This window comes from Sphaeramia orbicularis, chromosome 19 (assembly GCF_902148855.1).
Source record: "Sphaeramia orbicularis chromosome 19, fSphaOr1.1, whole genome shotgun sequence".
In the NCBI taxonomy this organism is placed as follows: Eukaryota; Metazoa; Chordata; class Actinopteri; order Kurtiformes; family Apogonidae; genus Sphaeramia; species Sphaeramia orbicularis.
The window spans coordinates 26074208-26090873 of record NC_043975.1 but is presented as its reverse complement, the minus strand read 5'-3'; the positions used below and the strand labels follow the sequence as shown (position 1 = coordinate 26090873).

At 37.0% G+C, this 16666-nt stretch overlaps 1 protein-coding gene across 2 annotated transcripts in view; it reads right to left on the bottom strand.

Annotated features, from left to right (window-relative positions):
- Positions 1 to 12511: 12511 nt before the first annotated feature.
- Positions 12512 to 16666, bottom strand: part of tbkbp1 (TBK1 binding protein 1) — a 50738-nt gene continuing 46583 nt past the window's right edge. For both annotated transcript variants that reach the window (XM_030122240.1, XM_030122241.1), the window contains exon 10: positions 12512 to 16326. In XM_030122240.1, the coding sequence (XP_029978100.1) occupies positions 16198 to 16326 (129 nt within the window). In that variant the 3' untranslated portion in view covers positions 12512 to 16197. The remainder of the gene's footprint in view (positions 16327 to 16666) is intronic.

Genomic DNA, 16666 nt, shown 5'->3' with positions numbered 1-16666 from the left:
TGTCACAACTTGTAGTATAAATGACAGCAAATGCGTGATTGGGTATGTTAAATGCATTAAAAATGCAGTGTGGCTAGTTATGGTTGTGACAGGCAGGTAAGGTGCTGCTGTCACAAGATGTAGCCTTCTTTAACCTGACCTTTCCATTATAGTGTGTGCAAAGCACCACATACACGGTAAACATCGTGGCTTTGTGGGTGAAACTGTGCACTGCTGTTTCTGATGTTCATATGTGAAATTATTCAAAAGCCAGACTTCGTACAAACCTCAGATTTTACCTGATAGCAGATTTTAAAGATTGCAGTTGTTTACACAAATGTAGTCACTCTATTGGTACAAATGTGTTAGATCTAACCGCTTCCCTTCTAGTTAGGCCACAGAAAATTCATTCTGTGTTTAGTATTCCATTTTATGATGCAAATGTGGACTAACCTAAGTGTGATTCTGTGTTTAGTCTAGTCATTAGAGGATATCTAAACATAAAGCCCTTTTTACCCTTGGGCACACTGGCTGCAAGGTATTGTCATCAGTTGGTTGTCCGTCTCTGTCCCAAAACTTTGCCATGCATTGGTAAATCAGGCCACTGGGGGCAGTAGTACATCTGATAAGTCAGGCTGAGGGTTTTCAAGTGTGTGCATGTTGTGTTCTGCAATAGGGATGGGAATCATCTATTTGCACACACACAACATAAAGACAACTCAGCAAATCAGTTAGAATTTAGAATTTCACTTCAATATACAGCATTTCTATTGGACTTTAACAGACAAAACTCAAGATCAAGAGATTCCCCATATTCACACTCAATATAAGCCAAATTTCTTACAGTAACAGAATCTATTTCTGTAATCTATTGACCACAGCAGACGCTGTGGGAGGACCCACACGGCAAGACTGATTTGTTGTCGTCTTGTGGTCTGCTTTTCTCTGACTTGCTCAGTGGAATCCTTATGACTCAGAGGGTCGACATTATCGTTGCAGAGACCACTTAACACAGTCACAGAGTCTTCCACAGTCACTTATGTGACAGACAGGTTTTTATGATTAATAACCTGCAGTGATGTAGTTTTTCCACTTAGGCCATGCTTGTGCTCATTTCTGCCACTAAAATACAATCATGTCCACCAGTTTCTTCCAACCACCTACAATAAGATGCTCAGAATAAACTGATAATTTGCCAGCAGTGGTCAGATAATTGTAATGAGTGTTAAATAAGTATCTCTTTGGTTGTTTGATTATGGATGGTTTCATGCCCTACAGAAGAATTCTGTTTTAGTGTATCTGGTAAGTGAATCTTCTTCAAAAATATTTTTACAACATAAATGTTTTAAGACTGAAATGGAAATTATGGTCAAGACCCACAGTGGTATGTTCATACGTGAGTCATTCTTTTGTGGGGGGAGTTTTTATATATCACACAATCACCACCACTACAGACATTTGACAAACAGCAGACATGTCACTAACCTTTTTCCCATCAGTCAGATTTCAAAGCACTGGACACAATAGAACCATAGGGAACCACCAAAAATATTAGCAATTCTGTGGGCAAGAATATTAGGGAGAAATTTCACCTAAAAGCATCAATTTCAACCTTATGGAGGAGCTAGAGACAAAGTCTGTGGATTACACTGATATCTACAGTATTCATTTATTTATTTATTGAGGAGATTATCTACTTCAGAGGTTAAATGTGCCAATACTTTGACAGATCAATTGAAAAATAAATGGCAAGTGCCAGTTAGGTATTGTGTCCAAGTTATATGAGGAAGTATTATTACATAGATACGAATTATATTTATATAAGATATTACAAAGCAAATGTATTCTGATGTGCAGACAGGATTTAGAAGTAGCTCAGATGATAGCTATTCTCATAATATTTTATAGAATTTCACATTTTGGCCTAGTAAACTGTCCTTATTTTAATTCTGGAAACATTTTGCAATAGGTCAGTGTTGTAATTATTGTACCCAGAAACATAATTTGTACAGGACTAGTTGGGTATAGATCCCAACATGTGGTGTATTGACTGTGATCACTGACAGATGAAGAGGTTGAGTTCCTTTCATGAAAAATCTATTGCTAATTGGATTTACTTATTAATTCTCACAGACCCCTCAAACATTTGTCTTTTTTTGATTTGGTGATCATTTGGGCTGTGATTCATATTATGGCATTCATTCTGACAAGATTGTTTCTCTTTAGGCTTTTTTTTTTTTTTTAACCCATATAGACCCAAACAGCCAACGCCGACCAAAACTATCTACTGAACTGATGTAAACTGTTTAATACCTGTTGATCAACTAATCCTATCAATACATGTGAATTAGTGTAAAATCCAATTTCTCATCTTTTCATGGTCATCAGATATGACCCATTTGGACGTTCAGAGGCTCTGTAGTGAATGTGGAAATACTGTCATCTTCTGCAACACTGATTCACCAGTAAAACTCATGGAGTTGGATCAATGACAGTGGATGGACACACTGGGGTTAAGTTCAGTTAATGAAATATTTTACCGAAAAGTCACTTTTCCTGCAGTTTTCTCTGTAGTAATAACCCTCAACTTTAATCTGAGCTTTCGTGAACATCCACATGACCAGTAAATTAAATATAGGAAAATACTTGATGATCACTGAAAAAACACAAAATACAGAGGATTATGTCATGATAAATTATGATAAATCAGTTGAAAGTTAAATGTAGAGAACAAAATATTTTGGAACAGACACAAAAGTAACACTGTGTCTTTTTGGGTTAAATGTATAATTTACTCTTACAGGTCTATCACATGTTACTGACACTTTTTGACCTCCTCTGGGAAACCTGGAGCTAAAAATGTACACACAAAAAAACTGCTGTAAACTACATCACATATGAAGAAAAAAAAAACATTAATAATTTCTCCCAGTTAAGTTCTGCTCACAACTATAAAATGTTTAATCATTTTTCAGTATTTTAACCTGTGATGCCTCTTGTTTTATTAAAAAAACAACACAAAATATATACATGTATTTTTTCCATATAATACATGGTGGAGGTATGTGGCATTTTTATATATCATGTCTTTGACATATCAGAGATTAGCAACAAATTATACTTGTAGTTTTTATTGTAAGATTTTTAAAATGTTAATTTTCTAATTAAGACTGATTTGATTACAATATGATGATCTTACAGCAGTTTTTCTGCGTGTGATATTGACAGAAGTTAAACTGAAAAAAAAACCTTCCTATTTTTGAAACCTACATTAGATCCCCCTTGTGCTGAAACTAACATGATTTCCACATCGTCCACTGGAGATGCCTCTTTCATATAAAAAGTTTTAGTTTTATTCCACTCATAGGACCCTTGGCTCTTGCTGTTTGGCGCTCCTGTCACTCATCCAGCCTCATTGATGGAGGTGTGGTGAAAGAGGAGGTGGTGGTGGTGGTTGTTGGGGATGTGTGATGTGTTGTGACAGCGGGAGCCAGGGCTGGCGGGCGGTCACCATGCGGCACCATATTGCCAGGCTCCCCGGGGATGAGGGATCAGCATGCCAGCCTTGCCAAGAAGTGCTAATAGGCGCAACACGTCTTGCTTTCACACATTAAGGCAAGCGAAGGGTGACAGATCAGAGCTGTGATACTGCCGCCTGTAAGGATAAAAAGGGCCACGCTGCCTGTTTGCCATGCAGTTCAGGCTAATGATGAAAACTCCCCGAGTCGAGCAATATGCCCAACAATCACTGAGTTGATATGTCTGCAGACAGACATCTCTCTGTCTCTCTTGTCACAGAGTAGAGACCAATACATTCTCACTCCTCACCAGTGTGACGCTCACCTCCATATTGTAACTGACAATAAAGTTACACGTGTTGAAATGGGATCAACACTTTGGGAAGAAGACATCCACATTCTCACCCAGAGCGGCCAGGGTCAAGTGGGTTGCTCTGGGCTACAACACCTTTGTCACATCTGATACCAGAACCCACAGCTTGGACATAGTCTGTTGAGCTGAATATTTCACTGTGGATAGGAAATGAGAGCTTCTGCACACTCACTCACTTGTTACTTCCACTTTAGGCGCCATATGCTTGATTTGGCAGGTTCTCAAACACCTGCCTCCGTTTATTTGCCTCACAGATTATTTGGGCCTGTTTGTATAAGTATGATTGAACAGCAGAATGACTGATGAGGGTCCATTTTACATGTGCAGCCAGAGACATGTGTATATGTTTGTATTATTTAACACAGATGCAAGATCGATATTTGTATTTAGCTGATAAAATGGTATGAATACCCACACAACATTGTAAGAGAGACTACATTCAGCATTATTTCAGAGTTGTATAACAGAAGTTGATACACCCAGCTCAGTGCTTTTAATATTAATACCTGAATAAAATATTTGGAACCTGAGGAGAATATTCCTTTTTTTTTTTTCAGAAGGTTTTCATCTTAAGGGATCTCTGCAGGTCATAAAGTCAAAAGGTATTTCTTCCGTGTCAGTGGGACAAAGGTAAACTCAGAGGTACTGTGTCAGGCTTCAGAGACACAGTTTATTCTGGTGGATACATCAGAATACCCTCATTGATCAAATATTAACGGTGAGTACAGTGCTGACATTAAAAAGTGGAACTTCTTTCGCTAGCTTCCTCTTTTTACTACCACTGGTTACTGTCTGACACCCATAATAAATAATGTGTCACGGACATGAACATAAATGTCCAGTGAGACGTTACACAAAGCTAAATGTTTCATGGGAGATTCCAGATGAAGACAGTGTGGTGCTAATGTGAAATCAGGCAATTACACATGAAAACTAAGTGAATTATTGATGGAGATAATGGCTCACCTCTGTCTCAACTCTGACGTTTGTGCGGAGACCAACCTCTCTGAGGAAAAAAAAAAGTGCTGATCAAATAGTAGGCTAACTGACAACACACTAGACAGATATTGTTTGGTCAGTTTTATATTTTTATTGTAATGCAAAGACTAACATTTTTAATCACATGCTTGCTGTGGATTAATTTCGATTAATCACGATTAAATACGCATTTTTAATTATATTAATCGCATTTAATTTTACATGAGTGAACAGACTCAAGAAAGAAGGGAATATATATGCACTTAACGTGTTTGTCACAAGCTGGGCGACGCATTAGCTGAAGTGCAAGCAGAATCTCCAACTAACGTATGCTTCGCATTAATGTGGTATTTGAAGCTGGAAGGGCTTTGGTGAAAACTCCGCCCTGCAGAGTGTGCATAATACTGTAGGTCTGTCAACCATTCCGTCTTGCTTTTTTGTACTCATATTTTCATCCAGAGGACCAACATGCTGTTTAGCATCTTCCATCTTTATGGGTTGGTTCTGCTACCTGTCACTATCGGATCAACTGCCCATTTGCACATGTGCAATGGTAACTCTACTTGAACAAGCTGCCTGAAATGTGTTAGCAGAAACATTCAGAGTCATTCTGCTGCAGATGGATAAATTGCATTAAAATTTTTAATCAGTTTAATCATAATGATGGATTAATCTGTGTTAATTCATTAATTTTGACAGCCTTAGTTTAAAAAAAAAAGCCCTTGTGTAAAAAAATAAATAAAATAAAAAAGTTCATTATTTGTCTGTCTTTGTGTGGTATTTATTATAAATTACATAAATCTGAGATGGTAACATTCCTCTCCTGACCAGTTCTGGGATTATTCTGGTTATCTACGTAAATAAAATACCACAATATTTAAAAAAAATTCACAATTTTACCATATAGTAAAAATCATAATTGCTTAAAAGTACAGAAATACATTTTAACTAATTATTAAATGCTTTCCTTTAATGGACTTCTGCCTCCAAAATGTAATGTAATGGAGCAACATTTGGCAAAAAAAGAAAAGGGAAATACTCAAGTACCTATAATTGTGTTGTTGTGAGTTCTTCACATAGTTTTCACTAAAGGCAGCTGTGGCACAGCTGGTAAGTAGGTTGGTAGAAGGTTGGTGGTTCAATCACTGACCCATGTCCACATGTGTCCCAAGTGTCCTTAGGCAAGACACTGAACCCCAAGTTAGTCCCAGTGAGTATTTTATTGTGAATTTATGAGTGTTTGTGTGTGCAAATGGGTGAACTGTAACACAGAATAAGGAGCTGTATAAGTACATTTTCCATCTAAGGATGCACTGATTGTGAATTTCTGTAAAGTGACAGTTTGACTGATACCAATGTTCTGTAAGTCTTCAAGGCTTTCATCACACTCTTTGAATGAACATCAATTCAAACATGTAACTTATGAAAAGCTGTAACATGACAGATAAATATGTCAGTGTTCAGTCCTTTTGTCCTTATTTTCATGCTTTAATTTCACATTTGATGACTCCCTTCTTCTCATTGTCCACAACAATTAAAATGTGCTAAATAACTAATCATGAAGCTTAGTAATGAGTAAAAATCTGTCATAACGACATAGGTTATCTTGTTAATTCTTTAAGTTTTTGTGTTGAGAATGAGACATCTTTTACATCCTCTGAAATCTGCAGAGCTACACTTGTTCTTGATGAACAAAAGGATAATTAAAGTTGAATTTACCCCATCAAAAAACAAACTTTTCCTTTCTAATCACCGCAAAATTCACCAAACGTGTCCTCTGATGTACTGCATATTAATATCTATGTCTCACTCTTTCCCTTTGTTATTCCAACATTACACCTTAACAAATAAACTGCCTTTGGTGGTTCCTCTATGGCAATATTTTTCACTTGACACCCCTCCCTCTCTCATCCATCCACTCCCCCCTGACTGCCTTCGACGCCTCCTATCCCTGGGGCCATGCTGTGCCTGCTGAAGCGCTGTGCTGTGAGCACGGTGCTGCCTGCCATCAATATGGGTGAGTTACAGAGGTCACTGGTTCAAACACAGTTCACCGCATCACGCCAACACTAGCTGTGCCTCTACCCGGGCAGATTATGTGTGTTGGAGTGTCAGAGCGTGTGTGTGTGTGTGTTATTCAGGTTGGATGCATGTGTGATCGTCTGACTATGTGGATGTGGCAGTGATGGTTTTTGGCGTTTACCTTTTGTTGATGGTGTGCCTTGGTGCTGGGTTTATTATTTGGCCTTGCGTGCTCGCTTTCTCAGCCACAGCACTGAGGCCTTCGATTTCCGTCCTGGGCCTTCTGCCAACTGACTTAATGAACATGTTGTCACTGGGACATGTGGGACTCCAGTGCTGATTCCTACCAACAGCAGGAGGTGAATCAGTGTCTGATCAGTTATACCGCTGTGTTTAGCTCAGTCGCTAAAAGAAAAAATGTCATATGCAGCAATCAATTACACACTAGACCCCAGTTCTTGACAGAATATCCATGTGGAGCGTAAAACAGAGAAAGAGAGGATGCTCTGTCTTTATGATTCTGGAAAGCAATGAAACCAATTATATCCTATAATATTAACCCATAAAGACCCAGTGCTACTTTTGTGGCAGTTCCCAAACAATTTTTTTCCTCTATTTTAACTTTTCTTAAGTGATTTGTCACCATTTATTTTAATATTATGCTCAGTATTTTTGCATTCTTAAGTAAAAATCATGTATTTTCCTATATTTAATTTACTGATCATGGTTAATGTCCATAAAAGCTCATATTTAAGTTGAAAGTTATAATATCACAAACAGAGAAAATGGAGAAAAAAGTGATTTCATCAGTAAAATACAGTATATCATTAAGTGAACATAAAACAAGTGACTCCATCCACTGTCATTTATCAAACTCCATTGGTTTTGCTGGTGAATCAATGTTGTAGGAGATGAGGGTGTTTCCACGTTCACTACAGAGCCTCTGAACGTCCAAATGGGTCATATCTGATGACCATGAAAAGATGAAAAACTGCATTTTACACCAATTATTTACATGTATTGATGGGATTAGTGGATCAACAATTATTTAACTTTTTATATCAGTAAATGGTTTTGGCCGCCAGTATATATTTGGGTCTTTATGGGTTAAGTGTAAAATGTAGTAGTGTAGCTTTGATTTTTGGAAAGGTAGGAGGATGATCGTCACAAATACATCCCCAAATAAGAAATAGTCGGAACAGTATGGAAAATGCAGAAAAATTCAAATGTGTTTTCGATTTGTGTTACAATGTAAACACAACATATCACCTTCATTTCATCTGTAAATATGCTTCACTCACATTCAGGATGTAATGAATTAAAAGCAGCAATTTAGGATTAATAATAACTTAAAATACTGAAGTAACATGAAATGACATGATGACTATAATCATTATTTAGCACAAAATCTGCATCCAGGGAAGGTCTAAGTCCTTTAAGAGCAAAGACAGGCTGGGGGTTGCCAGTTTATTAACAAATGCCTGAATGTTCCTCACAGAAGAACAGGGAGAAACTATGATATTTTGCCCTATACAGTGCAGATAAGAATTAAAAAAAAAAAAAAAAAAGAAGAAGAAGAAATCTGGTTGTTTGGGCCTGTAAAAAGCAAGGGCATGAGCTTAAGCTGCACTTCTTGATCTCTGATCCCTCGGATATCCTTGATAGAACCACATGGACTCTGGATTGAAGTGTCAAATCTTTCTGAAACATAATTAATCCTGAATGTGATGAATGGATGTGTATTTATAAATGAAATGACATTGATCAGACAATGGAATAAGTTCATAAGTTCATAATTTATACAGTTAAATACAAGTGCTGTTGCTGTTCTTATAATTTCTTATTTTGGGTTGTCAGTTGGTCAAGGTCTGCTGATGTGACAGGAAGTAGGTTAAATGATGCTCTGTGGTTGATGTGGTTTATGTGGCCATCTAGTGGGCTGATGCAATACTTTCCATGAGGAAATGACAGGGGTTGTTCATGCAGGAATGTGACAAAGTTAAGAACCAAATTAACAAGGCTGCACAAAACACTGCACTTGAAATATGAGTAACTGAGGGATTTATAGACAGTGTATGAGATGATAAATAATTTTGTGTGGAATATTCTGTTCAGTCTTTAAGTGAAATGTGCAAGAGAGAATCAGAGGGAAACTTTTTCAGAGACTGTCATCATGAACTGCATCCTCCCCAAAATCCACCAAAACAACCACTGTTAACCCCACAAAGGTAATAAACTGCAAACGTAATAAAAATTTGCAGCTTTTAACGTAATAATTCCACAAATGTGATAACTTTCCCACAAAGGCAAGGCAGGTATATTTATATAGCACATTTCATGTACAAGACAATTCAGTGCTTTACATAAAACATTAAAAGGATTACAGCAGGGAAGCAAAAAGTATAGGCATGAGAAAAACCAAAAAAACAGATAAATAGATAAAAACTTTAAGCTTAAAAGAAACAGTGCAGATCTGAACTGATGACTAAACACTCTATTCAAATGCAGCTGAGAACAGGTGGGTGTTTAACCTGGATTTAAATAAACTCAGTGTTTCAGCTGATCTGAGGTTTTCTGGAAGTTTGTTCCACACGTGTGGAGCATAGAAGCTGAACACAGCTTCCCCGTGTCTGGTTCTGACAACAGACCGGATCCAGATGACCTGAGGGGTCTGGTAGGTTCATACTGGGTCAGGAGGTCACTGATGTATTTTGGTCCTAAACCATTCAGAGCTTTATAGACCAGCAACAGAAGTTTAAAGTCTATCCTCTGACAAACAGGCAGCCAGTGTAAGGACCTAAGAGACATCCAGATTTCGAAATAACAGTTACCTACCACAAATGTAATGCCTCAATTCTAAGATTTTCTAAAAATCTTCAGTTTCCAAAGTTGTAGTAACTTCCCACAAATGTAATACATTAGTACATCCCATACATTTAAGTAATGCATGCATGAATATTCATTCCTCTGTTTTTCTTCCTATTTACTCTTGTCCTTTGTCTACATGCCTTTTTAGAATGATCAAATGTTACAGTTAGACCACATGGTACTAATTCCAGATTAATAGGTGTTTAATTACAAATACAAGTGGAGGAACAAAACAGAATGGGGAAAAATGTTGTAAATGTTTTATTATAAAAGCTCAAGTATGAACTGGATATTATTTATTCTCATTAAGTATAATAGAAGCCTATGTTTGAACCATGTAAATAAAATGTCTGGATATGATTATGGTAACAATGGAGAGGGTAGGAGCACACTGTGGGAAAATAAGGTATTATGTTTGTGGTAGGTGACTGTTATTAGATTTGTGGGGTTGTTACGTTAAAAGCTGCCAATGTTTATTATGTTTGTGGTTTATTACATTTATGAGAGTTGTTATGTTTGTAGGGTTAACCACATTCTCATAATTTGGTTCATGTTTCGGTCAGAGAAAAGGGCTGTGTAGGTGTCTAAGAGTATACAGTATTGATAGCGCAGCATGGAAAGAAAGATAACTGATTATAGTGTGTGGAAAAAATAAGTGTTTTTGCTGACGTCACCTTAGAGACGGTGTATTAAGCAATTTAATAATTAAGTATATTTAAGGTTAAGTAAATGAAATGTTAATTTGTGGTGCGTTGACTTATCTATGACACTTCAGTAACTCTTTACACCCATGTAGCACATCGTTAGTCTCATAGCATAATTGCCCAAGTCATATTTTTTTCAGAACATTAGGAGAGTAAAGTCACACAGATATCACAATTTGGCCAAAAATATGACGTAGGAAATTATGCTATGAAGCTAATCATATTCTTCATTAATGATAGAGGCTTATTGTCAAATTCTGAGAGCATGTAGATCTTCTGCAATAATTTCCTTTTTATAGTAATAAGAAGAATTAAGAGGTTATCGAGGGAAACTTCAAACATTAATCAGTGCTAAGTATAGTAAAAAGCAATTCAGTGTGTATACCTTAAAATATTGTGTTACTGGAATTACCTCACATTACACCAAAATGACCTGAATATTACAAAAAGGTTAGTTCAGTGTGAGTTTGTTGAAGCTGAAGTTGATCTTGTTACTTTAAATAAACAAGATGTAATGTGGTCATATTTTTTGGAAAAACAGAAAGTATAAAAAACAAAACAAAAAAACAAACAAACAAAAAAAAAACAGTGACTTCTAAGAATTGTGTGTGTTTGCAATATGTCTGTGCAGGGGAGATATGAACATGTGTCTATGTAGGCCAGTGTGATGCAAGAGCCAGTGTGTATTTTGGAGTTAGAGTAAATACTGAGCAGTTCTTGTTTTTGATCACTGAACAGAAAGTGCTGCTTTTCATCACTTATTGACTATGTGGTTTTTCTCTGCAAAGCGAACTGCCTATAGCTGCTCATGTAAGTTCACCAGAGTTTTGTGGTTTTGTGGCCCGGATGGGTGGGTGCATTTTTCTTTTTCCTGAGGCAGACTATGTTTGAGGTTAGCGGCACAGAGCTAAACACATAGGAAACAAACTTAGCTTGAAGCTTGGCTGCTGAAGGATTTGAGGCAAACAAAACAGCATTGGCTTTTTTTCTCTCTCAAAAGGGGTCAGGTGAATTTGTCCTTTTTTTTGGTCTAATTTTTAAATACTTTGTCTCATCACGTTAATATTTTACCAGTTTTTGTACTGGATACATTTTTCGTTCATGCAATGACATTGCAGGTGTTAAAAATGCTTTAACAGATTAATTTAGAAATAAGTCAGAAAATTAAGAGACTTTCACTTTAAAACAGCAAACATTCATGCACTTCTTAAAAAAACAGCTTACTTCAGACATTTTGTACTTTCAATTTGTGAGCACGGATGAAATTAACTTTTCCTATGTGATTTATCACCATTTACTCTAATATTTTCAGTGAAAATCTGTTATTTCCCCATACTTACAGCTCAGACCATGTAAAAGTTAATTACAGCTCAGTGTAAATTTAAAGGTTACTATTATCAAAAGAGAGACAGGTGAAGAAAAAGTGACAATTTCAGCAACATAGATCATTAACTGAACATAAAAGTCAGTGTCTACAACCATTGTCATTTGTCAAAGTACTTGGGTTTTACTGGTGAATCAATGTCGCAGAAGATGATGGTTTTATATTCAACGTTCACTATGAAGCCTCTGGACGTCCAAATAGGTCATATCTGATACTGCTGAAAAGCTGCGTAAGTGCATTTTACCTGAATTATTTTAACGTATCAACAGAAATAGTGGTTCAGAAGTTATGTTATTAAATGTTTAGATCAGATGGTTTTGGTTGCTGGTGGCTGTTTAGGCATTTAGTAGGACGTCTACTTGAGTTAACTCTTACATACATACCCATTCGATGGTTTAAAAAAATGATTTAAGAATTGAATTTTATCTCAGTATAATTCTATATGATAAAACATATAATTCTAGTCAAATTTCCTTTTTTCTCTTCTTCACATGTATTCCTGCAGAAATATGTGTATGATTAACCATAACAGAAAACAAGTGACACATACCTTTAAGTTTGCAGCTTATTCTTTCTGACTTAAGATTCATATCAATGGAGAAAGAGGATGTGAAATGCAACCTACAACAAATGATGTCATTTATACATCAAGAGAAACACACATATTCACAGACATACTTCAGTGCAAGTTCCAGTTTCTTTATTCGAATATTTACAGACAAAGAAAGACCATTTTTTTTAAATATACGTCTGTTATTCTTATCTTTTTTAATAACACCTGTAAAATCCTTGAACGCCAACAGTGTTTTTCCACCACACAAAGGCTGTAGACAATACTCATTAGTGTTGTGGTGAGTTCATTAGTACTGAGGTCTACATGTGCGCTTTAACATCACCTTGGACAGAAACCTGAACCAGAATTACTTAGAGAGTGGATCTACACAAGTGAGTACCGTCTCTCTTTCTTTTTTTTTTTGTTGTTTTAAACTGCAATTCTGCTGGATTGTAGCCATTTTCTCCTGAGTAAATGCCAAGAAATTTTGACTTCACCACATGTAAAAGTGACTCAGGGTGTGAATTTTTTGGGTAATTTTCAATTCAATCCAGCGCTGACAAAGTGTTAATTTTCCACGGCTGGATTCACGCGTGTGGTAATCTCCTGAGTTAACCTAGGAGTTGTTTTGTTAAGGACACAAAAAAAAGAAGCACAGAGACAAGATGGTATCAGATTTTGCAGCTGATTTCTTGATTTGCCTTACATTTTGACAATAAAAGAACATATTAAAGCTGAACTAGACTGTGTAATGTTTATGTGGACAACACCAGCGTAGTTTCTACATGTGCAGATGAACACAGTGAAACAAAGAAGAGTGGTGCTGCATACATATCTGTGTCTCATGTCATACTCTGCATCGCCTGCTGTCCAACGACTGGAGCTCTAAACCTCCATTTACCATTAACCACAATGTAGTGTCTTCACACACTGACGTGAACATGAAACTGTTGCCATGCCCTCTGTTTTTCAGAATACAGGAAATAATCTCATCTTTGGTTGTATACCAACATAGGTCCTCTGAAAAACAAAAAAACAAAACAAAAAAAAAAAAAACTGAGAAATTTTCAGATGTATCACATAAAAAAAAAAACATCTTCTAAACCACAAGTATATGAGCTGCGGTTACCTTCAAGTTGATGTTTGTAACTTGGAATTTCCAGATGCAATTTACACGCTTGTGATTTGGGCTTTTCTGCTTCTATCTGTAGTTTGTGATGCAATGTTACAGCACTATTAATACAAACTGACTTGTTGTGCGTCTTTCTCACTTAAATGTGAGAAATATCAAAGCACAAAAATATGTCATAAACCGATTAAATATTCCCCCAAAACCTTCTAACAGACATTCATTTTAATTTCTCTTTACACCGAGTGCACTTGTGGTAACATCGTCAGTCCAGATCCGTCAGTCTGAACATCACATTGCCTGAAAGTGCTCACTGTTTTAATCATATGACACCAAGATGTCATGCATCCCGCAGCTTCAAACAGACTGGTATGTTTTCATCTGCAGGCTGTTGGATATATGTTCACTAGAGGACATACAATTACTTAGTGCGTAAGAGAGGAAAAACTGTAGGGTAGTATATATCTGGTGTCTTTATATGTGTTTTGGTGGCTAGGATTATATATTTTATATAATTTACAGACACTCCAATTTGAAGTTGTTGGATAGAATACATACATGTTGCATTAGCCTTACACACTTGCAATTATCTGTCTGTACACAGCTTATATATTTTTACACAGAGTGATATAGGAAAATACATACAGTATATAATAACTGGGAATCATAAAGCCCTCATGGTTTTACTGGTAGAATTAACTCGGTGCTGCCTTATCTACCCCAACATGGTCTTTTTTCAATGGAAGAAATGTTTTTTTTTTTTTCTTTAAACCCTCAGTAAATAGTCACAACTTGGATAAAAACCACCAGAGTTGAAAATCAGTGTTGCTCAAAGGTACTTCAGAAACTTGAACCCCTATTCCATGTATTCTAACTACCAATCGCTGCTTTGTGTGCTCTAATCTACCACACTTAAATCGCTTCAGAAACTTCAAAACTGTTTTTATACGTGGTTATATGTGTGTGTTGTGTGTGTTTGGGGGCATCCCCTAAGTTAGAAACTGCACATTTAACTGAAAGCCTCAGAGGAGCTGACATCAGTGTAACTTTTTTTTTTTCTTCCTAAATAAATAAATAAATAAATAAAGAAGTCCCAGAAATAGATCTTGAGTTAAAATTTCACTCATGATGAAAATGAATCCCATGTATAAAAAGAAGAGTACCGTCTTTGCTTAAACCCTGCAGAGCTAACTTGCTGATTGGAAATGTCGTTTCTGGTATTAGATCTCCGAGATAGAAATACAGTACACTATCAAAGCAGGTCAGAAGTCTTGATTTCATCCAGCCAGCTGTGTGTTTTATTTTCTTTTTGTTGGGCGGTCTGGGCAGTCATGACATCAAACTGTTTAGAAGGGCAGATATTTAGGAAGACCGAGGAGAATCCCAGTTGAAACTTCAAGTCTTCAGAAAAGAAAAGTATCCCATGCCATCAGCACGGTGATATTCTGACCTTCTTTATTTACAACAGTGTGCAAGCACATGGGAGAAATATGCCACCAACAAGAGACGTGGTGCGTCAATATCTGCAAAAATATATCCTCATGTTTTGTTTTGTTTTTTTTCCTTTTTGTTTTTTTTGCCTCCAAAATTACTGACAGAGAATATAAATAGTAAATTATACATGAAAAATAAATGGGGACTGAGAACCGACAAGTAGGCTATCCTAACTTAAAGTGCTAAGATTTTTTTTTTTTTTCAACAGGCTGCAAGCATAAAAGTATATTCTCACTAAAATTTCCCTTCCACTTGTAAAGAAAAAGCATCAACATCAGAGCCCCGCCCTGCAGGGCATCAGCAAACCACCATTTGATTTATACCGACACCCAAACATACTTTCACAGTCATATTCATCTGCTTGCCACTTCCTTTGTCCTCAGCTAATAACTGTAAATGAGATATTGTCAGTGGAATGTTTTATACGGTTACAAACCTATTTCTAAAAGTGAAGTGGCATCAAACCCTGATTAACAGACAGCCAATAATATGTGTCATGACAGTCCTTTACAGCATAAAGAATTTAGAAACCTTTTGTCTACTGTTTGTGTGTCTGTTAGATCATTTTAATAAGCCAGCTGGTAAGCCACTGTCCTTGGCGCTTACTGCACAGGCTCCTCTGCAAAATGTAGTAAATGTGATAGAAAATTTCAAAGGTAAACTGTACTTAAAGCTAAGTGGTGCAAATAGCCTGATCAAAACAGAGCTATTCGAAGATGCCTGTTCTCCCTGATCATTTGACTGATGAACACCGACGCTAGCCTGTTACGAGCAGAGCCCCTAAAGCCTGTTCCTCCTCAGCATACTTTGCTAAATCAAAGTAAACTACACTGTGAAGCATAAACGACACGATACCTGAAACCGCCTGGAACCACGCAACAATACTCAACAAAACAGCAGCAACCAGAGCCAGTGATTTTACACTGATATTTTTTTCTAAAGCTCTCTTAAAGGACTCTGCATGTAGATTCACAACTATAAGATACTTTTGTCAAGCAGGGGACCAAATAAAAAGGGGCCCTGTGCCATTTTGCATGTCTACCATTTAGATTTTCACACATAGCTAAGTGGTACTCGCCCCCAAACGGATCAACTGTGACTCTACATTTGACTTTCCAAATGGCCAGGTCTGCCCATCTCTTACATAATCTATAGGAAGAGAGCACGGATGTGTGCAGGCTTGTTGCCATGGTAATCAGATCTTGCTGTTCTCCAGGTGGGAGTCAATGTGCTTGATGAGAGCATCGTCCGGGTAACCGACCGGGAATATCAGCTGGCAGAGAGGGCAGCTGCGCATGTCACTTTCTTCGGTCTCCATCCACAGCTGCAGGAAAAACACACACAGGTCCACACATAAGTGGAAAATAGGATGAATTACACGAAGTCCTCAACTTACTCACCTCGCTGTGTTAGTGATTGTATTACTCATACTGTGGGAGGCAACAAAATTACATCAACATTGTGAGTGATCACTTCACACTTACACAACTGGGACTTCTCTGCTTTGCCAGAAAATACATTTACAACCCTTATCTTTTCAATACAACCCCATAGTTTAAGGAAAACTTTAGCATTTGGCTTTTTTCTGCTTATTTATATTTTAATGAAGCAGTGGGCTGGAGTCCCAACTCGCACAGTCTGTCTGTACTAACCTCATACTTTAT